Raw genomic sequence first — 25,853 nt, 5'->3', positions numbered from 1 at the left:
CCTCTGATGCTGCTTGGCCTGCTGTGTTCATCCAGCTCTATACCTTTTTATCTCAGATTCTCCAGCATCTGCAGTTCCTACTATCTCTCATCAGCTTAGTGAACCTTCTCTGGATTGCTTTCAACGCCAGTATATTTTTCCCTAGATAAGTCATCCAAAAATGTTCACATTATTCCAGACGTGACCTGACTAGTGCCTTGCACAGTTTTAGCAAACTATCCTACTTTTAAATGCAATTCCCTTTAAAAATAGGCCAACATTCCATTTGCCTTCCCTATTAATTGCTGAACTTCCTTACTAGCTTTTTGTGATTTGCGGACAAGGACTCCCAAATCCCTCTGCTCTGTAGATTTCTGCAGTCTTTTGAACAGTCTTTATTCTGCTTTTGAACAACACTTGCTAAATAATCCAGATTGTGCATGGAATTACATAGAAATTCAGAAGGGTCCTGACCTGAAACATCAGCTTTTCTGCTCCTCTGATGCTGCCTGGCCTGCTGTGTTCCTCCAGCTCCATACTATGTTATCTTGTTCATACATTGCATATTTTTCATTGGAAAATGGTTCATGGAGACTGACAATCTCTGCTGCATTGCCCAACAATCAGTGTTTACCTGTTTGATCTGAGAACTGAGATTGACAGTTAACTGTTCCTGCTGCATCTTCACACCAACAATGGCCTAACCCATCAGAACCCTGCTCTCATGTTGTAGCAAATGGTGATTCTTTGCACCCTCATCCTGATAACTACAAAGCAAAAAGCTTTGGCTTTGCCTCTCCTTTTAGCAATGTTAAAGTCAATTAACAGTTAATTTCTGAGAATACTCTCTGTTGATTTCCAAAAGATTGCATGCCTCTGGCTATGTTGTTTTTATGACATGCAGGGAAAAGAATTAAGCAATTACTTTTCCTTTTCACAAAATAAAAGCTATTTTGCAGCTGAAACAAAGGGTTGCATTGTTGCAGAGACATGCACTGGTTCCTACATTTTCCTGTGTGCAATCCAATCTAATACTCACAATAAAATAAAGATGCTGCTGTAAAAAGCCATAGAACATTATGTTACAAAATATTACTCTTTGCTACAGAGCACTTGTGCATCTCTTTAAGGCCACAGAGTTCATATATAGGTCAATTGAGAGAATGTTAGATAAACCCTAGGTTATGGTATTCAAAGATCGAATAAGAAACTACATAAATGGCGTTTTGAGTTCCTGGAAACATGCTTTGTTTCTTTTACAGAAAATTATGTATCACACTTGAAATATCAGACTGGTATTGATCGTTCATCAACATACTGATTATATGTGTACTGTGGCACTGCTAAATTGGTTTCTTATAAATGAGATGGCAACTGAGTAGGAGAAACTCCCTCCACAGCTCTGCCCAATGATCACTGACTGAAAGTACAGTACTACAGGCTACTGTTGACTTGCATTTACGTGTTCAGTTTTGACAGAACAACATTCAAAAACTGACAGTAGGAATTTGGCTGTAATTCAGTCCCCATTTTAAAGTGTTAAATATATTGGTTTTAAAAAGATTACATTAGGATTTTGTAACAAACAAAGCATGGAGCATAAACATATGACAGCAGCTGAGCGTCTCTACAGCACAGGCTGCAAACTGAATTATTATGGCAGTACCTCTATATTTTATAAAATAGTATATCACAAGAGGCCATTCAGCTCATCAGGTGCACACCATTTCTGTTTTGACTCTTTAATTTGTATTAATCACCTATTAAACTCACAATATACAATTGAATACAGAAATTCAGAAATGAAACCAGCAGTTTTTGAGGCCTATCAGTACTTGAAATTTAACGTACTGTCTTAAAGCTGTGACCTTTATTTGGTACTGTTTTGAAGTTTTACATCGTTCCTTAATTGGAAGTCATCAGTTTTTCCTGCTTGTTGACATTAAAACCTGTAACCTCTACCAGCAAGCTGGATGAGGACGGCAACCGGATGGGAATCAGCAGCAAGGACCACTTTTATTTTCACAACATTGTGGCTTGAAACAATTTCAGTGTTCCTTCATAATCCTGGAACTCTCTCCCCACCAGGTGCAAACACACCGCAGGACTGCAGCAGGTCCATGTTCTCAAGGGAAGTTAGGGATAGACAATACATGTTAAATCTCTATTCCTTAAATTAGTTGTTTTAAAAAGGTATATAATCATACAAACAGATTTCCAGCAACCACTGTTCTTTGTTATACATCAGTGTTCTGTTATTGGGACCTTTGGTGCTGAGGGTTAGAATCATACAGCATGGAAACAGACTCTTCGGTCCAACTAGTCCATGTTAACCATGTCCCAAACTAAACTAGTCCCATTTGCCTGCATTTGGTCCCTGTCCCTCCAAACCCTTTCTGTTCATGTACTTATCCAAATGTCTTTTGAACATTATAACTGTATCTGCACCCACCACTTCCTCTGGCAGTTCTTTCCATACACAATCTACTCCGTAAAAAGGTTGCTCCTCATGTTCTTTTTAAATCTTTCTCCTCTCACCTCAATATTAAGCCCCCTAATTTTGAAATTCCCCACCTTAAGGAAAATTCCTTTGCTAATCAACTCTATCTATCTATACCCCTCATGATTTTATAAATCTCTACAAGTTCACCTCACAACCTCCTTCGCTCCAGTGAAAAAAGTCCCAGCCTGTCCAGCCCCTCCTTATAACTCAAACTCTCCAGTCCCAGAAACAGCCTGGCAAATCTTTTCTCAACCCTCTCCAGTTTAATAATATCCTTCCTATAATAGGGTGACCTGAATTGCACACAGTACTCCAGAAAAGATCTCACCAATGTCTTGTACAACCTCAATTTGACGTCCCAATTCCTATATTCAGAGGTCTGAGCAATGAAGGCAAGTGTGCTGAACACCTTCTGAACCATCATGTCTACCTATAACACATAATATACACTATATACATAATTCAAAGAATTATGTATCTGAACCACTAGGTCTTCCTGTTCTAGAACACTACCCAGGACCCTGAGGTCTTCTTGCAGAGTTTTGAGTGTCTTGTTGATTACGTTAAGGAGGTTGCAAGGGGGCCCACTGTGGTTAAAAACATCACACGATGTTTGCCACTCAATACAGGAGCCGGTGTAAAATTGTAAAATAATTCCATTAACGTACATCAGGGGAGGCAATAGCCTTGTGGTATTATCACTGGACTGTTAATCCAGAGACCCAGCTAATGTTTTGGGAAACTGGGTTTGAATTCCACAATGGCACATGGTAGAATTTGAATTCAATAAATATCTAGAATTAAGAGTCTAATGATAACCATGAATCCATTGCTGATTGTCGGGAAAAATCCATCTGGTTCACTAATGCCCTTTAGGGAAGGAAACTGCCATCATTACCTGGTCTGGTCCACATGTGACTCCATACCCACAGCAATATGGTTGAATCTTAACTGCCCTCTGGGCAATTAGGGATGGGGAATGAATGCTGCCTAGTCGTGATCGACGCCCTGATCCCGTTAATGAATAAAGGAAAAATAAACAACTTGTTGCAATGCTGTACTGTTATTGGTAAAGAATAAATCTATTTTAAATTCAGCAAGTGACGAAAACTGAAAAAAATGCGGATCCCATGGATGAATGAAAAAAATTGAGCATAAACTACAACTCCAACATTCCGAGTGACCCTATCATTCAGACTGATAGCTCTACGCGTGCGCTACGACTACAGCTCCCACAATCCTTCGCGTCGTCCGCACTCGAACTACGTTTCCCAGAGGATCGTAGCCTTTACGTCAGACGCCGGATTGGCGTCAGGACGCAGAGTCCAGGCAGCAGAAAGAGGGCGGCTGCAGTTCAAGATGTCGGAGCGGGCGGGAAGCGGTGCTGCCGCTGCAGCTGCCATCGCCGCTAAGGAGAAGCGCAAGCAGCAGCTGAAACGCTGGAGGGGTTCTTGCACCGATTTAGAACCGGGCGAGCCGCGGTGGCTGGCGGGCGCCGGGGCAGTCAGCGGTTCGAGCCCAAGGCGGGTGAGGTTCGAAGCGGCTGCGGAGTTCCTGGCGGCCTGCGCCAGCGGGGACGCGAAAGACGCCGAGGAAATGCTGAGGGGTGGCGCCGACGTGAACTGCGCCAACACGGATGGAATCAGCGCCCTGCACCAGGTCGGAAAAACTGCGCCTGCGTGCCCACGGCAGCCGCGGTGCGCATGACTGATAGTGCCGGTAGATTCGGGGAGCGCATGCGTGATAGTGTGCGTTTATCGCGGTGGACTCTGGGAAAGAGTTCCATCCTGGACTTCCTCCACTTAAACACGATGTTCTGGTTGTGATCAGGACTACATCTCCCGCCGTGCACTCGGGTTTCCGCATCCAGGGACCTGTTGAAATATTGATGTATATGTTCCCAACTTTAAAAAAAATTAAAGGTGTTACTGCTTTCTCCAGAATATCAAAGCGAAACATAGTCCTGAGTTATAAATTGAAACTTAGAAGATAGGAGCAGGTGTTTTAAATAGCCATCACAGCGGTAGAACATTAATTCTGAGAGTAAAATAATCAAATGTCTCGGGTGGGGTGAGTTGACATTTTCAGAATTGAAATTAATTATTGTCAGTGATACATGTGCGTCCCAGCTTGATCGGTCGTAATCTGGCCAGTGTCGCTACTTATGAGCCAGGAAGCCTGGGTTCAAATCCCATCGGAGATAGAGATAGGCAATAAAACCTCAGACCAAGTCAATTAGAAAATATTTAAGAGCTGAATGAGTGCCCTTTGGTGACTTGTAATTTGTTCTATTTCTCACATACATTCAATTTTTAAAAATAGTAGTCTATATGTTCCTACAGTGTTTTTTTAAATAGTTCATTGATTACCTGTAATGGTTTGTGGAAAGGTGAATTAAGCAACTTGTTTTCATTTGGGAAATTATACTACAGAGTAGTCAGCATCTGTGAAGACATTTTTTTTTAAAAAAATCTCTGCTAAGCTTGGTCCTGCAATGTGAGTCGAATGGGTGTGGGTATAGCCTTCACTCCAAATGCTTCAGTGATGCATAAATTGGATGAGTTGCAGTTATTTTTCTTGAAAAAGGGAAGATTAAGAAGATTTGATTAAAAATCTTAAATTATAATGAAGGATCTGTATAGACTAGATAAAGAGAAGTATTGCTATTGGTAGAAGAATGGAGAATGTAGAGGCACAGGTTTGAGGTCACTGGCAACAGAAACAACAAAGATGTGAATGTGTTTTTAATACAATGAGTGATTAAGATGTGGAATGTTCTGAGTGTGGTGGATTCAGTTTCACTTGAGGTGGGAATCGGATTATTATCCGTAGAAGAATAAGCAAGAGTACAAGAAGGTTGGGGAATGACACTAAGTGAATTGCTCATTTGTAGAGCTGGGCAGACGTGATGAACTGAATGACCTCCTTTGTGATGTAACAGTTGTGATCCTTTTGAAGCTTCAGACCTCCTATCCTCTCCTGCATCAAAATATTCAACTGTGTGTTTAACTCCATTCCTGGTGTTGCCCTTCCTTATCTCTGTAAACCAACTTCAGCCCTGCGATGTTTCCAGAACTGTGTTCTCGTTCTCAGTCTCTTGAGTAACCCTGCACTGACTCTACTCCATTACAATCGGCCATTCCTTCAGCTATCTAAATGTTAATGTTTGGAATTTCCTTCTTTAAATCACTGTCTTTTCACTCCTGCTTAAAATTTCCCTCTTTGACTAGATTTTTGGTCACTTGCCCAAATAACCACTTCCTATGCTTGGTATCAGCTTTTCTGATGATGCTCCTCTGGTACTGTGGAACATTTTGCTAGCTTAACATTCGATATAAATGGAAGTTGTTACACACAAGCAATTCCACATCAAAAGTAATAAATTGGCTTGCAGCACTGAAGATAAGGTGCTAGAGTAATGCAAGTCCTATCTGTCCTTCATTAAATGTTGATCGATCTGCTTACTTTCAGTAAATTTCATCTAGTCCTTACTGCCCATTGCTTCTCCCCTGAACCAACTGCATCTGTCTTTAATTGGATGAATTAAGACTAATGCAAATACGTTTTGTTCGTTGATCCAACGTACTGACAATCCACCTCCTCCCCATCTTTTGTATTTGGCTATGATTCTTCTCAGCTTTCAACTCTGCAACCTGTTTCAACTCCTACGTTCAAGCAGCAATCTTCTCTGAAAATCTGCTTCAAGATTTCCCTGACTGCACAGCAAGGAGGTGTTGATGAGGAGGGGGTTCTGTGTTCTGTTTTCTCTCCTGCACCATCCCATTCAAACATAACATCCTACACTCCCCAATGTAGGTCAGCAAGCATAAATGACTTTCAGACCAGCTACAATGTCAATTTAATTTCAAAATTAGTGTCCTTGTTTTTAAATTCCTCCATGGCCCCTTCCTGCTCCCCTCCTATCTTTTTAATCTCAATCTCTTGTGGAACCTTGATCTTAATCTTTCCATCTGCAGCTCTCCAGGAAGGAGAATTTCAAAGATTCACAGCCATCTTGAATGGAGACATTTCTCTTCATTTCAGTTACAAATGGTTGACCCTTTTACTTTTGAGACTATAACTTTAGACATGGAGCAGATGTTTTTCCCTTCTGGGGCAATCTAGTATGTACAGTAATAAGTTTAGAGTAAAATGTAGCCGATCTTAAAGTAGAGATTTAAGAATTACTTCTCTGAAAAGGTCGTGAATCTGTGGAACTTACTGCCACAAAGAACGGTGCACATAGGAATTATGGTGGACCTGGGATGTTTAATAAATTTTAAAGAGACGATAGATTTTTATTAATAGGTTAAGCGGTTATATGGAGTGGGCAAGAAAATGGAGTTAAGGCTGAGATGAGATCAGCCATGATCGTATTAAGGAGGAAGTAACCAAGAAGATTGAGGGCAGAGTGGTAGACATTGTTTACTTGGACTTTAGTAAAGCCTTTTGACAAAGTTCTCTATGGTACACTCATTAGTAAAGTTAGATCATGTGAGATTCACTGTGAGCTTGCCAATTGGATACAAAACTGGCTTAAAGGCAGGAGACAGACCATGATTATGGAGGGTTGTTTTTTTGGACTGGAGGCCTGTTACCAGCGGTGTTCCACAGGGATCGCTGCTGGATTTATTTCTGTTTTTCATTTATATAAATGATTTAGATGAGAATATGCAAAATCTAGTTAGTACGTTTGCGAATGACACCAAGATTGGTGGTATAGTGGACAGTGAAGAAGGTTATCTAAGGTTACAAATAGATCTTGGGTCAATGGGCTTGAGGAGTGGCAGATGGAATTTAATTTTGGTAAATGTGAGGTACTGCATTTTGGGAAAGTTTTATACAATTAAAAGTAGAGCCTTGGCCAGTGTTGTAGATCAGAGATCTAGAGGACAGGTACATTAATTCTTTCAAGTTCATGTCATGTGTAGACAGGGTGGTCAAGAAGGTGTTTAGTGTGCTTGCCTCCGTTGCTCAGACCTTTGAATGTCGGAGTTGAGAAGTTTATGTTGAGGTTGTACAAGATGTTGGTGAGGCCTCTTCTGGAGTATTGTTCTGTTTGCCCTGTTATAGGAAGGAAATTATTAAGTGGAGAGTTCAGAAAAGATTTACTAGGACGTTGCTGGGAATGGAGGGTTTGAGTTATTACAAGAGGCTGAATAGGTTGCGACATATTATCACTGGAGCAGAGGAGGTTGAGGGATGACTTTGTAGAAGTTTATAAAATCGTGATGGGTATAGATAAGGTGAATGGCAAGTATCTTTTCCCTCAGGTTGGGGATTTCGTGATTAGCGGACGTATTTTTAAGATGAGAGGAGAAAGATTTAAAGAAGACATGGGCAATTTTTTTTTAACATATTGGTTCGGGTGTGGAATGTACTTCCAGAGGAAGTGGTGGATGCGGATACAGTTACAATGTTTAAAAGACAGTTTGATAAGTACATGAATAAGAAATGTTTGCAGGGATAGGAGCCAAGCACAGGCAAGTGGGACTAGTCTAGTTTGGATTATGGTCGGTATGGGCTGGTTATACGGAAGGGTCTGTTTCCATGCTGTATGATTTGTGACTGTATAAATGGTGCAGCAGACTTGGGAGCTGAATTGTCTGCTCCTGCTTAAGATTATCTTCCCAATTCTAGACTTCCCCCAGATGGGGAAAAATATCTTCTCAGCATTACCTTCCCGATCACCACTCATTCCTCTCAAATCCTAAGTTTATTGGCCTGTTCTTCTCAACCTTTTTTAAAATCGGGAAGCCTTTATCCAAAGGAATCAACCTAGTGAAACTTAATTGTACCCCCACTTTAGCAAATATGTCCTTCATTAGAAAGGGTCTTGAGTGACACCATCACTGTGTCACATCTGGGCCAAAAGTTGACGTCCCACCAGTTCCAGAGGTGTATCAAACTTGTCTGAAGTGGTTCATTTGCAAGTTTCTATCCTTTGGTCAGGATGCCAAAACTGCACATGGTCTTCCAAATGTGATCACACCAGAGGCCTGTATAATTCCAGCAAGATTTCTTTACTCTTCTACTCTGGCCTCTGGGCGATTTTAAAAAAAGTTAACAAGCAAATTTGCTGTACCTGCATATTAATTTGTTTTAGTGTGATTGCTCCATTAGGACAACCAAATCCCTCTGAATACCCATGATTAACTAGTGTCTCATCTTATATTTTAAAAAAAATGCTCTTTAGGTGCTTACGCCTCATTCATAACATTTCTTAGCCGCTTAAATTGTACTGCTTTGATCAACCTTTTGGTTCTTCTCCCTCAATATCAGATTATGCGACTCAACATTAACATTTACTTGATGACACACATGAAGCTCCTTGAAGCATTTTACTATGTGAAACGTGCTGTATAAATGCAAGTTGTTGGTACTGAACTTGACTGTGTCCCAACTGTAGACCAGTTGTTGACAAAGCATTGCAACATTTCTGCATATTTTGTATGAAAGTACTGCAGCAGCTATTGTCAGTTGCTTGCAACATCAGGTTGACTTGCACACTCAATTCAGCGGAAGCCTTGCAAGGGGAGATTGTTACGGGGGAGTGCATGCAGGAGTGTATTTGTGGTTGTGTCACTTTCAATTTAAACAAACATGATTTATTTTCTTCTGTGTGACAGCACTTGATGTTCTCAGCAAGCATTAGGAGGAAGAGTTTTGTTTTTGCCTTTTGTAATCTTGCTGTTCTTTGTAGCTGTGATTAGGGTTTGACTCCTTCCAGCTTCCCACATGGCCTTGGATGCTAAACACTACCCATTATAATACCAAGCCACACAGACCATTTAGTTCCAGGTACAATTTGTGCTGTGCTTCCTGATTTCTGCTGATTTGGGGCTGTAACTATTTCTCTAACCTTGGTTAGACCACATTGAAAACAATTGATTGCCATTACAAAAAGAATGCAGAGGCATTTTGAAAGGGTCTCGTGGCATGGTGGTAGTGTCCCTCCCCCCCAATCCAGAAGGTCTGGGTTCAAGTATCACCTGCCCTAGCAGTTTCTTTAACCTGATCAAACAAATTTAATACAAAAGTAATGACAGAAGCATTGGAGAAAAGGCAAAAGAAAGATTTGTTGGAATAATAATGAGAGTTTTAACCTTTTTTTCGGGAAAATGAAACCTGTTAAGGCTCATTCTGCAGAAAAGTTGAGGCTCGGGTAACCTGATAAATATGTCTGTTACAAAGGGGTTTTGATGATTCTGTAATTTCATTTGAATTATCTCGTTACTGTGCAGTAGGATGTCATTCAACCATCATGTCTGCACCATGAATGATCAATTCACTTAATGCTGCCTTCTCCCCTGAAACTCTGTGCGTTCTTCCCTTTTCAAATAACTTGCAGTTCTTTTGTGAAAGCCTTAATTGAGCGGTAGTAGAACAATTAATCAACTCACCAGAGGAGAGAGCTCCACAAATAGCCCGATCTTCAATAATGGGGATACCAGAACATCAGTGAAAAAAGATAAGGCTGAACCACTTTCAAACAACTTCAGCCAGAAGTGTCGAGGCAGATGATCTGTCTTGGCCTCTTCCAGAGCTCCCAGCCTAACTAATGCCAATCTTTTATCAGTTAAGTCCATCAGTTCATGTGGAGTGAAACAGCCCTGGATACTGGAGTGGCTATGGGCCTTGACAACGTTCCAGCAGTAGTACTGAAGACTGTGCTGCAGAATATGCTGCACCCTTAGCCAAGCTGTTCCAGTTCAGTTACAACATTTGACATCAACCTCACAATGTAGCAGATTGCCCAAGATACAGAAGACCAGGATAAGTCCAACCTGACCAATTACTGCCCTACCTGTGTACCCACATTGGCAAAGTCATAGAAGGTGACCTCGGCGGTTCTATCAAGCAGCATTTGCTTAGCAACAAACTATTCACTAACACTCAGTTTGGGTTACGCTAGGGCCTCTCGGCTCCTGAAGTCATTACAGTCTTCAATATGGAAGCAACACAGATTTATACGTGGCAAGACCTGGATAATATTCAGGCTTAAGCGATAAAGTGCCAAGTAATATTTGTGACACAAGTGCCAGGCAATGGCCATTTCTAACAAGACAGAATGTAGCCGTCTCTCCTTGACTTTCAATGGTGCTACTTTTGCTGGGTCTCTCTCACTATTAAAATCCTTGGGGTTACCACTGACCAGAAGTTGAATTGGACCAGCCTCATAAATACTCAGGCCGGAAATTCTGATTCTAACTACTTTCCTGACATTCCAAAACTTGTCCACCATTTTGATTAAACAATCAAGTTTGTGTTGGAATACCCTTCAGTGGCCTGGATACATCCTGATCTGGCAATATTCAAGAAACTGTACATTCCAGGACACACACACATCCTTGATTAGCCAACTATTCACTAAGTTAAACATTTGAACACTTCAATTGCAGCAATGCATACCACACAAGGTACAACTTACCAAAGTTCATTCGAGGCATCTTCCAGACTAATGACCTCTACCACCCAGAAAGACCAGGACAGCAGCTGCAAGTGAGCCTCACTACTGCCTATTTCCATCCGAGCCGCACACCATCTTCACTTAAAACGATATCCCTGCTCCTTTGCTAGGTCAAAATCCTGGAACATACTTCCTAATAGGGCTGCAGTGATTCGAAGGTGGCTCACCATCTTCTCCAGGGCATTTGAGGATGGGGAGAACTAATGCTGGCCTTTCCATATTGCAATTTAATTTTTTATTTAAATGGCTGTGAAATTGGATCCTAGCCTGAATTAATACCAACAGGAGAAAATGTTAGGGAAATTAATTAAGTCTCTGGTTTAACAGTTTCTTTTGTTCTCTTCAGGCATGTATAGATGAAAATTTGGAAATGGTGGAGTTTTTGCTGGCACATAATGCCAATGTTGACCAGCCGGATAATGAGGGATGGACACCACTGCATGTGGCGGCATCATGTGGTTATTCTGAAATTGTCGAGTAAGTTTTAACAAACTTTCTTCAGATTTTAAATTTACCCAAGTGTGACAAGTGATCTTTCTTTTTTTTTTCTTCAAGTTAACAATTGTGAATGTGTGAAATTTGGCAGGACTGCTGAGGACCCTAGTCAGTCTGGTGACCACAAGTGACCCTTTGGAGTTTTGGGGCAAAGCCTTGCAATGCATCTGATTAGGTTTGTGTGGGTAGCTAATGATTCATTGGTAAACTCAAGCTCCCTTTTGGTGATGCGTTGATGTGGGAGTGAGGAATATGAAGCAACTGTGGTCTGGTTTTTTGCGTGTGTCAGTTTCATACTAGGTGTGAAAGGTTTTTTCTATTTTTGCTCAGTGCAAAAATGCTAGTTGGCACAATTTATCAAGGCTGCAAACATGGGGCTGTGTCTGAAATACTGATGATTGCAGGCTGTTAAAAAGGCAAAGTTGTCATAATCCTACCAGACAACAAGGCTGTTCTCTTGTTAAAGCAAGAGTGATGACTGGTGGTGGTGGACATGGGTCTCCATGCCTCCAGTGAGGGGAGAGGTTGAGAAGGAGATTCATTCATGGTAATCTCACTCAGTGCAGGAATTGAACCCACACCACTGGCATCACTGTGTCACAAACTGACTGTCCAGCCAAATTTTGATAAATATGGTGCAAAACAAAAACAACCCCCAGTTTTATTTTGTTTGGAATAACCCAGATTATTTACATACAAAATAAGTTGTCTGCACCCCTTCAATTTTTTTTAATTGATTGTGGCAATGTTCAGTAATTGTCCTGTTTGGCATTGAAGATATTAATGGGGAATGTTGATGCAATAATTCATAACTGTAACCATTGACAGAGGAAACATAACTCTTATTTAAAAAAAAAAAAAATGTTTTGTGTTGTTGCTGTTACTAGGGAAGCCACCCTTTTTTTTTTGCCTATCCCTAATTGTCCTTGAATTGAGTGGCTTGCTAGGACACGAGGCACATATAGGCTAGAACAGATAAAGGTGGCAAATTTCGGTTCGGGTTGCTACATTGCAGGAAGGACATAATTGTTCTGGATATTGTACAGTGGGAATTTACAAAAATGTTATCAGGTTTTGAAAGTTTCCAATATAAGGAAAGATTAGATAGGTGAGAGTTGCTTTCCTTAGAACAAAGCAGGTTGCTGGATGACTATTGAGGAGTACAAAAAAAAGGGGCTTGGATAGAGTGGATAGGGAAGATCTGTTTCTCTCTAGTAGAGAGGCAGTTTACCAATTGGCATAATTTAAGGTAACTGATAGAAGTACTACAGGGACAGGAGGAAATACCCACCAGCCTTGATTGAAAAAGTATTGGGAGGATGCTACCCAGTCTGGTGGTTGAAACAAGAGCCCACCCCTCATTAAAGAAATCTTATTCCACACCTGAAGTATTATAATCTGCAAGCTTGTGGGTTGGGTGCTGGGATGTGGGCTTAGAATAGGCAGCTAGCTTATTCAGCCAGCACAGGTGTGATGGGTAGTGTGGCCTCTTTCCATGCCACAACATACAACCCAAAACTCACTTGTTTGCCTTCACAGCAAAATTGCTTAATGTTCTGAAACTAGTTTCCATTTGTCTGCATTATATTTCTCTTTCATTTGAGCTACGTTTTAAAACCTAGCTCAAAGGAAAGAGTTTAGAAAATCAGTGTCACAGTGTACCAGGGAGCTCTGTGAATTTGGATTGAATTTTGTGGATTGGGCTGCCTGACGTATACCAGCATGAACGTGTTTGCTGTCTGTGTGGAAAGAAGTGGGCAGATACCATCAAAGAATTCGCCATTTTTGACTTTTGATAGGTGCATCTGTATTTGAGCAAAAATGAGCCTGTTTGCCTTGATTGCAGATGACCTTATTTTCAAAATGGTCAGTCTGTGTATTGAAAATACATTTCAGCAATCTTGAAGAACCAGCTGAGATTTTATTAGGAAGGGTTTAGAGGGATATGGACCAAACGCTAGCCTATTGTGACTAAAACAGTTTGCGATATCTGGTTAACACGGATGAGTTGGACTGAAGGATCTGTTTCCATGCTGTATAACTCTGACTTAATCTACCTTAAGGACATTAATGAACCAGCTGGGTTTTCACAGCAATCTGGTTGTTTAACTATCACCATTACTTAGACTAGGTTTATAATCAAGATTTAATAATTGAATACAGATTTCACCAGTCATGTCACCAATACGCTGCCATCTTTCCTGTTGTGACACTGGAAGTTAGGATTGTGATGGTTCTTAAAACCAATCTTTGTCCAAGATTTTAGTTAACCTGTCATCTTTGTGGTACCATGATCACTTTTTTTGATAATGCACCTGAAGAAGATATTCTAAGAAAATCGGAGCAAAGGTAGGCCGTTCAATTTGACTTTTTCTAAATTCGATCATGGGATGGGGGCATCACTGGCTGGACCAGCAGTTATTGTCTGCCTCTAATTAATCAGAGGACAGTTAAGAGTTAACTACATTGTCGTGTATCTAAGTCGCATATAGGCCAGACTAGGTAAGGATGGCAGATTTCTTTCCCTAAAGGATATTAGTAAACCAGATGAGTTTTTTTCCCCCAAGAATCAACATGATCATCATTAGATGTTTGATTCCAGAAGTTGAGTTCAAATTCCAGCATGCATCATAGTGGTGTTTGAACCCAGGTCCCAGTGTATTACCTGGGTATCTAGATTAATAGTCTAGCAATTTAATGCTACGAGACTATCACCTCTCCCAAAATTGAATCTGCTCCAGCATTCAATGAGATATGGCTGATCCGATAATCCTCAACTCCTCTTTCCTGCCTTTTCCCCATAAACCTTAATTCTCTTACCAATTAAAATTCTGTGTATCTCAGTCTTGAATATAGTTGATGACTCAGCATTGAAGCTCTCTGCAGTGAAGAATTCCTTAGATTCACTACCCTCTGAGAGAAGGAATTCATCCTCATCTTTGTCTTAAGTGGGCGATCCGTCTGGTCCTAGACTCTCCCGCAAGGGGAAACAACCTCTGCAAGCCCCAACGAATCTTATTTATTTCAATAAGGCCACCTCTCATTCTTCTAAACTCCAAATGAGTCTAGGCCAAACCTACTTGACCTCTCTCATTAGATAGTCCTTCATACCAGCCTACTGAGCCCTGTCTGACTGTCTCCAATGTCCATACATCTTTCCAAGGTAGGGAGCCCAAACCTGTTGACAGCATCCCAGCCATGGTCTGACTAATGCCTTGTATAGCTTTAACAAGTCTCCCTATTTTTGTACTCAATCCCATTTTGTAATAAAGACTAATATCCCATTTGCCTTCCCTATTATCTTCTGCACTTGAATGCTAGTTTAAGATTTATGTATGAGCATTCCCAAGTCCCTTTGTGCTGTGGCTTTATGCAGTATTTCTTCATTTAAATAGCTCCTCTGTTCTTCTAGCTGTGATGATACTATGGCTTTAAGAAGTGTAGCTTGTCCTGGTTTCTTTGTAAGAGTTTGAACAAGAGGTAACGAGCTGTCTGTAAGAAAGTAAAATGCTTGTGAAACCTTAGGGTTTTTAAAAGTTGGAACAATAGAAGCAGCATGAAATGGGTGTTGTTTAAACTCTTACAGAAGCAGGATTTTTAGTCTTGTTTAGGTTTTTGTCAGAAGCTGTTAGGGTTGTGAAAAGTTGACACATCTCTCTTTACAGCTGAAAGGTGGAGTTCCGGCTCCCACTCTCTGATTTGTCTTTTGATGTTCTTCGTAGTTTGATTGGAGAACTGTATGACAGACAATTTGTTTTCTGAATTTGCCTTTTACTAAGGGTGTTTACAGGACGTTACTATATTGGAACAGTTAATTAGTAATAGTCACTGTATCTATTATTTTGTTAATCGTTCCAATAGTTACAACTAGGTTAACTTTCTTTATTCTTTCTTTTTGTTTTATGTTTCAACTATAGCGTATGAATAAATTGTTTTGCTTAACATTGAATAGTTTGTTCCAGATGCAATTCGATTTGAGTCATCCTCACCACCTGCCTTTTCACCTATTTTGTCATCCCCAACCTTGGCCACAATATATCCTCCTCATCCAATTCATTAATATATTAGTCATAACTGTGACTGCAGCACTGATTCCAGTGGCAATTTGATAATTACAGATTGCCTGCCATCCTGAAAATGACCTCCCTCCCTCATCCCAACTCTCTTCTATTAGTTAGCCAATCCTTTATCCATGCTAATTTACTTCCATCAACACTACAGATTCATCTTATTAAATAGCCTAATGTATGATACTTTATTAAATGTCTTCTAAAAATCCAAATAGGTTGCATGCATTGTTTTTCCTTTATCCATCCTGCTTGTTACCACCTCCAGAATTCTGATGTATCTGTCAGACATTATTTCCCCTTTGTGAAGCCATGCTGTCTCTTAATGGCACCCCCACAATTGCCCAACCACGTTATGTGTACTTGTATTCCTGAAACAAAACATAGCCCTCCAAGACCAAAATTAGTGTTCAGAGGTGCCCACAAGATGGGCAGTTAAAGAAGCTTCAAACCAGACTTGCCTGTTAAATAGGCTGAAGAGGCTGTGGCCAGCTTACAGAGTTGCATGGCATTTGCACCGGAGTGTTTGGAATGTGGTTCTTGAGGATATCATTGAGGTACCAGAGCAGGCTGTGACCCCACTCTGGCTGTAATTTTGGGGAATACAGTATAGATCCTGGAATTAAGTCTCACGATGACCATGAAAGCATTATCGATTTGTTGGAAAAATCCATCTGGTTCACCAATGTCCTTTTAGGAAAGGAGGCTGCCATCCCTACTTGGTTTGGTGTACGTGTATTTCCAGACCCACAGCAATATGTGGTTGATTCTCAACTGCCTCTGGGTAATTAGGAATAGGCAATAAATGCTGGCCTAGTCAATGATGCCTACATCCCATGAATGAACTTGTTTAAAAAATCCTGTTTGTTGGTCCTGAGGCTTCAAATGCCTGGACAAAAATAACCCCAGCTTCACCCTTCATACTAATTACAAGGGTATAATTGATGGCTGATTAGAATACTAAAGAAACTTCTGAGGAATTAGTAAGAACTCAAAGAAACTAAATTGGAATTTATTTTTTCCTAATTCATTATATAAGGAAACTAGCTCACTAACGGAGTCTTCTAATTAAGTTTAGAAGTCCATTTTTTTTTCTTTTTTTAAAAGAAGTATTAAGGAAAAGTCTCAGTCTGACTTTTCATTTGACTGAGAATCTGATCTGAGCAGTTACTCTTTATTTGGCTTTGACCTTAATTCAAGATACCGCAGCAGACTGTTATTCATTCTGAACTATCCTGTCCTTTTTAACCTGCTGTGAACAGGCCATAAGAGACTTGGTAATTTATGTATATTTGTCTATCAACCACTAAATTCCTGGAGGTAAGTGGAGAGTTTGAATAAGAGGAGTATGGCACACCTCCTACTATCTCTGGGACACCTCTTAATAGTGACAGTTAAAATACTAACTGCTGTCTTGCATCTTCCATTTCTCTGAATGAGGGAAATCCATTTTTTATGTAAATAGGATGTTTCCATCATAAATGTAGGTGTTGGCATTGACAATGAAGTGCTTCCAGAGAAATGATTTTCAGTATATCAATGGATAATAAGGGTGTGTCAGTTTTGAACTCTGCTATCACAACTGTGAAAAATACCCAGCAGTAAATTATTGATTTAAGGTGCTTCTAAACTAGTTGTTTTTTATTTGTACAGAGAGGTTTGAACCACCCTGATGAAACATTGGTTGATTGTTAGTGGGGCTGGTACTAGTGCCGGTAGTTTCCAGGAGCATGATTTAAATATTAATGCGCTTTTTTTTTTTTTTTAAAACTCTGGTTACCAGAAACTAAACCTGTGTGTTTATGCATGCATGTGTGTAATTGTGCAGACTCTTTCCCAACTTGGTCAAAGTCTGCACCAACCTTCCCCAGCCCTGCACTCATTCTGGTTACCAGATAACTGATTGACAAGTTTAGATTTGAGCTGATAGTAGGTGCACAGTGAGGAGTGATGGATACCTTTTTAATAAAGTAATGGTGTGTCTTCCCCTAAATAGACATGTATCACTTGTACAACGTTTGTACAATTGACACTGAAAACATTGTCTTTGTTTTTGTTATGGCATTCTTTATGTTGCTTTTTGTCAACTTTCTAACTTGATGGGAGCTCCGTAAATAATAGTTGACATCACCGCCATAACTGAAGGTTTTAGAACTTCTTATTCTTTTTTAGAACAGTGTGTCCTTTTGTTAATAGATTCTAACAATGCTGGTCAAACAGGAGTGAAGCTTAGATTTTCCTTGTTCAGCGAAATTTGTTGGCTACACCAGTCTAGAACACTCTTTTCCCCACCCCCAGATCCCAGTTGTTTCCCCCCTTTTTAATATATTCAGTTACCATGAATTAGTTATCCATCACTGTTTCCCTTCTAGCCTTTATTACTTGTTGATATCCTTGAAGATATTCAATATGTGTGGACTAAATTGGGAACCCTTTGCAGTATAGCAACAGCACCAACCTGTGTATAGTGGATCTCGCATTATAAAACTTCCCAAGTAAAATTAGACACCAAGCTATGGAAAACAATGTTAAGGCAGATGGCAGAAAGCTTCTAGTTTGACTGTCAAAAAAATTAGATTTGAAGCATTGGCAGGAACATGCCAAATACATGTTGCACTGAACTGTAAGGTAATTAGGAACCCAAATGCTTTGTGTCTCTGCATGTCCCTCTTTCCAGCCCTCCTTAGCTTCCAAATGCATTGAATTTAAATTCCAGTTTAAATCTCATCTTGACCTCTAGTCTTTCTACCTATTCTATCTCTGCTACCTTCTCCAATCTTGTATTCCTTCTGTGCCTCTGTTTCCCCACCTCTTACTACCTCTGCCGTCATCCAGCAGTACCTTCAGTGGCCCAAACATATTCTTTCGAGTACCTCCCTATATCTTGCCACTTTTTTTTTAAGAAGCCACCTTAAATCATTTTCCATCAAACCTGTGATTACCAATTCTGTCTCTCTCCATCGTTTTATGTCTGTCCTTTCATCCGTTTCCCTCCCTTTCTATACTTCGGAACTTTTTTCTCTCTTTATTCTAAACTGCCATACAAATGCTGAAATGGATGGTTGATGTAAATTAGCTCCATCTAACAGGAGGCAACTGTGATCCAGGCTTGAACATGTTCTGGGATACTTTTGAGTTTCAGTCAGTTATTTAGGAATGTCTTCCACCAGAGTTCCCTTGAGCCTCTTCCACCGTTCAATGAAATCATTGGCTGATCTGTGACCTGACTCCATGTATCTGTTGTTATTTCACATTGCTTAATACCTTTTGACTAAAAAAACTCTCCATTGCAAATTTATTATTGACAATTGACCTAGCTTTGACTGCTGTCTGCAGAAGTAGAAGTCTAAACTTTATCATCCTTGTGTTAATTAATTGGTCTACATAAACCCATGCCTCCTCATGTAAAAGTTTGAGTAAACCATATCCTTTCTTCTTGCAACCTCTTTAGCAAAATAGAGTAGGTGATGGTACCAAAAAATGTCTTCTCCTGACTTCAAAATTAGACAGAGACAAGTGAGAAAAGAATAAAAAGATCCTGCTTAAGTCAGATGTTGAAGGATAAGAGGAGGAGGCTCCTATGAAGCATGTTGGAATGACTAGTTGGGCTGAACAGCCTGTCATTGTACTGTAACAATTAGAAACACCCTGCATCTTTCAATTTCGTCTTCTGCATGCACCCTCCTGTAAGATTTAACTTGTAAACTTAATATTGATGAATTGCTACTTCCTTATTTATCTTGGCTTTTTTTTCTATGTTAGATCTTCGTAGGTAACGTGCACTTTCCTCCCCCTCCAGCTGTATTTCTAAATTTTCTTAAGACCTGAAACCAAACCTGTTCAGTTTTTTTTTATTGTAGGTGTTTAATCAACCATGGTGCCAATATTGCTGCTGTGAATAGTGATGGACAGTTGCCACTTGACCTCGCAGAGGAGGACTACATGGAGACCCTGCTGCAAGATTACATTAACAAGCAGGGTGTGTTCAAGCCTTTTGAAACTGTTACAACAATGTCTTGATGAATATAATTCATGTCAGCCATAGCTCAATGTATGATTCACTCATGGGTTAGGAAGTTGTAGATTTAAATCTATTACTTAGCCTAATTTTCTAATCAACCTTTTCAGATATGTTATTACACAGCTCTGGAGCAGGTGGATCTTGAACCATGCCCTCTCGGTCCAAGGGTAGAGATACTACCATTGCACCACAAGAGGGGTTCAAGTGTTACTCCAGACATGTGAGCACAATACAGTAGTGAGCAAGTGTTAACACTGTTGGAGACACCATCTCACAACTGAAACTTCAGACCAAAATGCTATCTTCCTCCTTGGGTGGGATGTAAACAATTTGGAAGGCACAGTTTGGAAGAGCAGGCAAGTTCTCCCTGTGTCCTAGTGGATATTTATCCCTTCTCCAATACCTTCACTGAAATACATTTTTTCTGGTCACTTATCACCTCATTTGCGGCACCTTACCATGTACAAACTGGATGTCACAATTCTAGAGGGGTGACTACATTTGGTATCAAATATATATATTAAAATGAAGAAAAAAATCGCAAGTCTTTGGTGGGGTTGCTGGGGGGAAAGAAAATACAGATGACTGGAACTGGTAAGTAGTTTCTTTCTGACCTGTTCAATGGCTTCAAAAGTAATGGACAGTAAAGCGTATGGGATGCTGTGCAAGGTGCCGTGCAAGTCTTTCTTTCCTATTCAGCTTAACTTTCTCAGCATAGTTTTAAGTGTATGCAAGATTAAGAATTGCCACTTGTTGTAAATTGTCACTCAAGTAGCCATCCTTCATACTTGCAACACATTTGAAATAGTAGGATCCAGGTCAGTGCTGAGTCTGAAAGCAGTGGGAGCTGCCCACCTTGTTAACCTGGGAATTTTGCTGGTCCCTGCTGAGTTTCAATAATAGTGTTGCCTGTTGTTAAAATTTGAAAATGGGATATTTTATGGTGTTGTGACGAAAGTGTAATTTCTGCTTATCAGCACATGTTCATACACAATATCCATTATGTTTGCTGACCTACAGTGGCTGCTATTGCGGCAACACCTGTATTCTTACACAGTTGGAGCTGAGTTGTGAATTGTAAAATAGCGCAATTTCATAACATACATTGGCTTAACACGCTTGTCACAGTTCTCATTTCACTGCGTTTTGAAATGTCACTGCGTTGCTGTGCTATATTAAACATTTATGTCCTTTTATTTGTGTTTGCAGTGTTAGAAAGTTCCTGTTTTTTATTTTTTTGTAGGGATTGATGTGGAATCTGCAAGACGTGAGGAGGAGGAATTGATGCTGCAGCATGCCAGACAATGGTTAAACAGTGGGAAGATTGAAGAGGTATCTCACCCAAAATCTGGTGCCAATGCTCTCCACGTTGCTGCTGCCAAAGGCTACATCGAAGTGATGAGGCAAGTATAATTTTGTTTTGTCCTGTGTGAATAATATCCTCCTACCAGGGCAACAGAAGTTTGAATTCTGGTCTCTGCAAGGCAAGCTGTTTTGGGCAAGGGTGTTGTAAAGGCACTAACTTTGTCCTCTGAGCCCTTCAGCTCAGGAAGAAGAATTGCATATATTCCTATAACATGTAATTAGTGTGGAAAGTGACCTTGTGAGGACAGGACCAACTTGTGTTATGATGTCTGCTTGGCTGAGTAGTTAAAACAGTCAGAGGGTTGTGCATTCAAGCCCCACTCTTGGATATAGCACAATACGCAAGCTGAACATGTTACATTCCTACGAGTATAGTCACTGTCCAACATGCAGGCTTTGAGATGTTTAAAGAGAAGCCCCCTCTGCATGGATATGAGATTGTGTGTGCAAAAGGACTTTTGTGGTCACCTATCTAATGGTCACTATGTCAAAGTAGTTGTGGACTGCTTTACGGTGACCTGCAAGGTGGACGCTGCTTTCATAAATACAACTTGTTTTATTATTCTACTTCTGAGGTGAGGTGTATTTTACTTAACCAGGGCTTTCAGATTTGAAGCTGCGTGGCAGGAAAGTCAGATACATCGTTGTGTTGATGTTGTCATTGCATTGCTGTCTTCATTTTAAATGTTTGTAGTATATTGTTGTCGTTCAGTGAGAAGTAACACATGTCAGTCAAAAAAATGATTTATAGTACATCAAAACAAGCAATGACAGCAAATCCAGTATGCCATCACTGGCGTCCCCATCGGGTGTTGTGTGTATTTAGTCTAATATGACTACCCATTCAGAAAGTCCTTGGTGATCCACTTGAAAATTTGTCATTTTCTAATGCTGGGAGAGAGCTGGTGCTCCAGCAGCTACTCTCTCCATCAAAAAATGACCTGTGCTTACAAGATGATTCTGAAGACTTGTTGCCAAGTTCAGAGAATCGTAGGATCCCTACAGTGTGGAAGTAGGCCATTCAGCCCATCAAATCCACACTGACCCTCCAAAGAGCATCCCACCAAGACCCATCCCCTATCCTTGCATTTCCCATGGCTAACCCACAGCCTGCACATCACCCCCAGACACCTATGGGGCAATTTAGCATGGCCAATCCACCCAATCTGCCCCTTTGGACTGTGGGAGGAAACCGAAGCACCTGAGGGAAACCTGTGGAAGGTTTAGCAGAGATCTTCAGAACAGAAGGGTTTTGATAGAGTAGATAGAGAAATTGAGATGGCCTAATGGTATTATTACTAGACTAGTAATCTGGAGTCCCAGATAATGTTTTAGGGACCTGAGTCCAAATCCTGTCACAGCAGATGGTGGAATTTGAAGTAAAAATCTGTAATTAAGAATCCAATGATCATAAAGCCAATTTGGTTCAATAATCTCCTTTTTAGGGGAGGCAACTGCTATCCTTACCTGGTCTGGCCTACACATGATTCCAGACCCACAGCAATGTTGTTGACTTTTAACTGTCCTCTGGATGATCCTTCGAATGAATTTTTTAAAAAAACTATATCTGAAAATCTTTGGTCTTTTGCTTTATTATATCCTTGAGGAACCTGGCAAGACCATAAGAGCAGAAGGAAGCCTTTGACTTTCATTCTGTGAATGAGAAGCTCCAGCTGAAGTATCTTTCATCACTTGTTTTCCTTGCTCAGAGTGTTCATAGCATCCCTACAGTGCGGAAACAGGCCCTTCGGCCCAACAAGTCCACACCGACCCTCAGAGCATCCCATCTCCCTTTAATCCCTCCTAATTTAGGTGTTGGATCATATATTTTTGGAAGAAGTTCACTGAATAAGTACTTACCATCTGTAATGATTCACTTTAACGATGAAGTTACCTCCGTTTTGACCAGTGCAGTTTAATTGCAGGCTGCTCCTTCAGGCAGGGCTCAGTGTCCATGCACAAGACAAAGATGGCTGGACACCATTGCATGCTGCTGCACACTGGGGAATGGAAGAATCCTGTAGGCTTCTTGTGGAACATTTCTGTGACATGGAAGCATTAAATAATTCAGTAAGTTTATGACGTAATGAAAAAAATGTTTGTTTTTGTAACTTCTGGAAAATAAGGGCAAAAAATCAAAACCTGTAAGATATTTGTTTGATTCTGTGGAGAATTTTTTTTATCCACAATGTGACTGAGTTCAATTTAGCTGCTTTCCAATCACTGTGGTTATATCAAGAAAGATCAGATAGGAATGCTCACATACCAAGCACTCAACCCATTCAATCTGTTGCAGCTACACAGAAAATTGGACATGCAAGGGCTATGTTAATCTGCTCCTTTATTCTCTACAAAAGAGAAGGCAGAAAGTGGCAAGCTTGATGAACTTTACGCCAGCTCCTCCTGGGAATTGAGAACTTTACTTGAAAGGTTTCACATATGCAGTCCCAAGCCAAAGTGACTAATGAAAAAGGTGGAGGGACCTTGACCAGTCCAGTGTTTAAAAGCTAATGGATATAGAATGTTTCATCCCAAGTATAGGAGTTGAGAGGTCATGTTGTGGCTGTACAGGACAATAATGCCATTTTTGGAATATTACGTTCAATTCTGGCCTAGGAGGGATGTTGTGAAACTTGAAAGGGTTCAGAAAATATTTACAAGGAAGTTGCCAGGGTTGGAGGGTTTGAACTATAGGGAGAGACTAATAGTCTGAGGCTATTTTCCCTGGAGCGTTGGAGGCTAAGGGGTGCTCTTACAGGTTTAACGTCATTTGGGGGGCGTGGACTGGGTGAATAGCCAAGGCCTTATCCCTGGGGTAGGGGAGTCCAGAACTAGAGGGCATAGTTTGGAGATGAGAGGAGAAAGATTTAAAAGGGACCTAATGGTCAACATTTTCACACAGAAGGTAGTGCATGCATAGAATGTACTGCCAAAGGAAGTGGTGGAGGCTAGTACGATTACAAAATTTAAAGCGCATCTAGATGGGTATATGAATAGGAAGGGTTTAGGGGTAAATGGGCCAAATGTTGGCAAATGGGACTAGGTTAATTTAGGATATCTAGTCAGCTTGGGTGACTTTGACCAAAGGGTCTGTTTACATGCTATACAGCTCTATGACTCTATGAAAGTGTACTTAAAAAAATAGGGTGGGAAAAAGTTGAATTTTATCAAAGTTCGATATTAATCTAATCATTTTTTCACCCAGTTGTATGAGGAATACATTGTTGCCTGAGCAGATAATGTGTTCAGGCTGGCTGATGATTGTAACAACTGGAATTGGCATGAATTAAAGTTTCTTTTTCTTGGTAGGGCCAGACACCGTTTGATGTTGCAGATGAGGACATTTTAGGATTACTTGAGGACCTGCAGAAGAAACAAGATGATGTGAGTGTTGAGTTTCATTTCCTATATTTCACTAAGTGTATATGTACTTAAATTCTGTCTGTCACAATTCCTGCTATCAAATTTTGTACTTCTGAATTTCTCATTCCAAATTTTTAATTACTTTTGTGTCTTTACCAAATGCACAACCTGAACTCCAGGTTCCCTGCTTTGGGAGATCAGTGTCTTTTTTTGGTAACTGACATTTCTAATGTCCAAAATAAGGGTTCAAACAAAACTTTTCAAAAGAAAAACTTTTCAAGTTGCATAATTAAAATTAACACAATTCAAATGTATCCATCTGACTGTTCATTCTTTCTTATAGTAGTAACCCCAAAATGTTTCAGTTGCTCTCAATTCTTTTGTGCTTGAGTTTGACTATGTTTTTGACAAGAAATGAGAGCTGATTGTAGGTTATGTACTTTGAGCATGGGTTATTTATGTTGTCAATTAACAGTTTCTGATCAGTTTTTTTTTTGAAAATTGAATGAAAACCTCTAAGTTTTGTACTTTGCATTTAACTTGCAGTGTTCATCTTGGTGTCACAAAGTGACGACAGTAAAGGGAGCCCTCAAGTGATGAACACTCCATGCTTACAAATGTAATCTCATACAAGGGTGTTATTTTAAAGTCCAATATACAAATGTTTCCTGCGTTTACAAACCTTTATATTGTCCTGCAATGTGTTCCAACCTGTGTACAAATTGACTTGCAAACAGACTCTGGAATAGAACCTGCTCGCAACCCAGGGATTGCCTGTGTAATGATTTCATACCTGTTATGGCTCTTGTATGTTGGAAATAAGTAACTTAGGACATAACGACATTAGCAGTTTCCATTACGGAGACTTTTCATCATCCTGTTCAGGTGTGTTGTGACACCTCACCAGCAGGTAGGACTTGAACACAGGTCTTATAGCTCCGAGGGAGGGACACTACCATTACACCACAAGAACCCCAACATTTCCATTGTAATGCGGATTCTAAAATTTATAACAGAATACATTACATTACCTTAAAATAGAAATTGAAATTCATCTGCACCCAAAGATTACACTTACTTAGATTCCAAATATCATGAGATTGACTAGTACTTAAAACTAATAGGTTTTCTGTAAGAATACAGTGCAAACTTCCCTAGTGTTATTTTGTTAAGGCAATGATTAGTTGAAAATGCTTTACAATTTGTTTGTGGGATGCGAGCGTTGCTGGCAAGGCCAGCATTTATTGCCCATTCCTAAAGGTCCTTGACAAAGTAGCTGCCGTCATGAACTGCTGCAGTCCATATGATGGTACGTGTCTATTTCCGGTTGAGAGTAAGTTGTTTTGTTTTATTTTGTTTTCTTTTTTTTAAGAATTAATTTGTGACAATGAAGGCGTGATGATACAATTGTAAGTCAGGATGGTGTGTGGTGTGGAGAGGAACTTGCAGGAGGTGATGTTCCCATTATCTTTCTGCCCTTGGGTCTGGATGGCAGAGCTCATGGGTATGGAAGCTGATATGAGAGAAGCTTGGCAACTTACTGAATGGTATGTACAGCAGCCACTGTATTGATGAAGGTGGATGGGTTGT

General features: G+C 40.2%; 1 protein-coding gene across 1 annotated transcript in view; it reads left to right on the top strand.

Moving 5' to 3' along the window:
- Window positions 1–3,787: 3,787 nt before the first annotated feature.
- LOC109913115 (protein phosphatase 1 regulatory subunit 12C) overlaps window positions 3,788–25,853 on the top strand; it is a 64,476-nt gene continuing 42,410 nt past the window's right edge. Inside the window, exons 1-6 of the mRNA XM_020512592.2 lie at window positions 3,788–4,141; window positions 11,299–11,429; window positions 19,375–19,493; window positions 20,779–20,938; window positions 22,826–22,970; window positions 24,210–24,284. Of these exons, the coding sequence (XP_020368181.1) occupies window positions 3,842–4,141; window positions 11,299–11,429; window positions 19,375–19,493; window positions 20,779–20,938; window positions 22,826–22,970; window positions 24,210–24,284 (930 nt within the window). The 5' untranslated portion in view covers window positions 3,788–3,841. The remainder of the gene's footprint in view (window positions 4,142–11,298; window positions 11,430–19,374; window positions 19,494–20,778; window positions 20,939–22,825; window positions 22,971–24,209; window positions 24,285–25,853) is intronic.

This window comes from Rhincodon typus, chromosome 37, assembly GCF_021869965.1.
Source record: "Rhincodon typus isolate 14 chromosome 37, sRhiTyp1.1, whole genome shotgun sequence".
NCBI classification, from domain to species: domain Eukaryota; kingdom Metazoa; phylum Chordata; class Chondrichthyes; order Orectolobiformes; family Rhincodontidae; genus Rhincodon; species Rhincodon typus.
The sequence above is the reverse complement of the archived record's forward strand: the minus strand, read 5'-3'. Positions and strand labels throughout refer to the sequence as shown.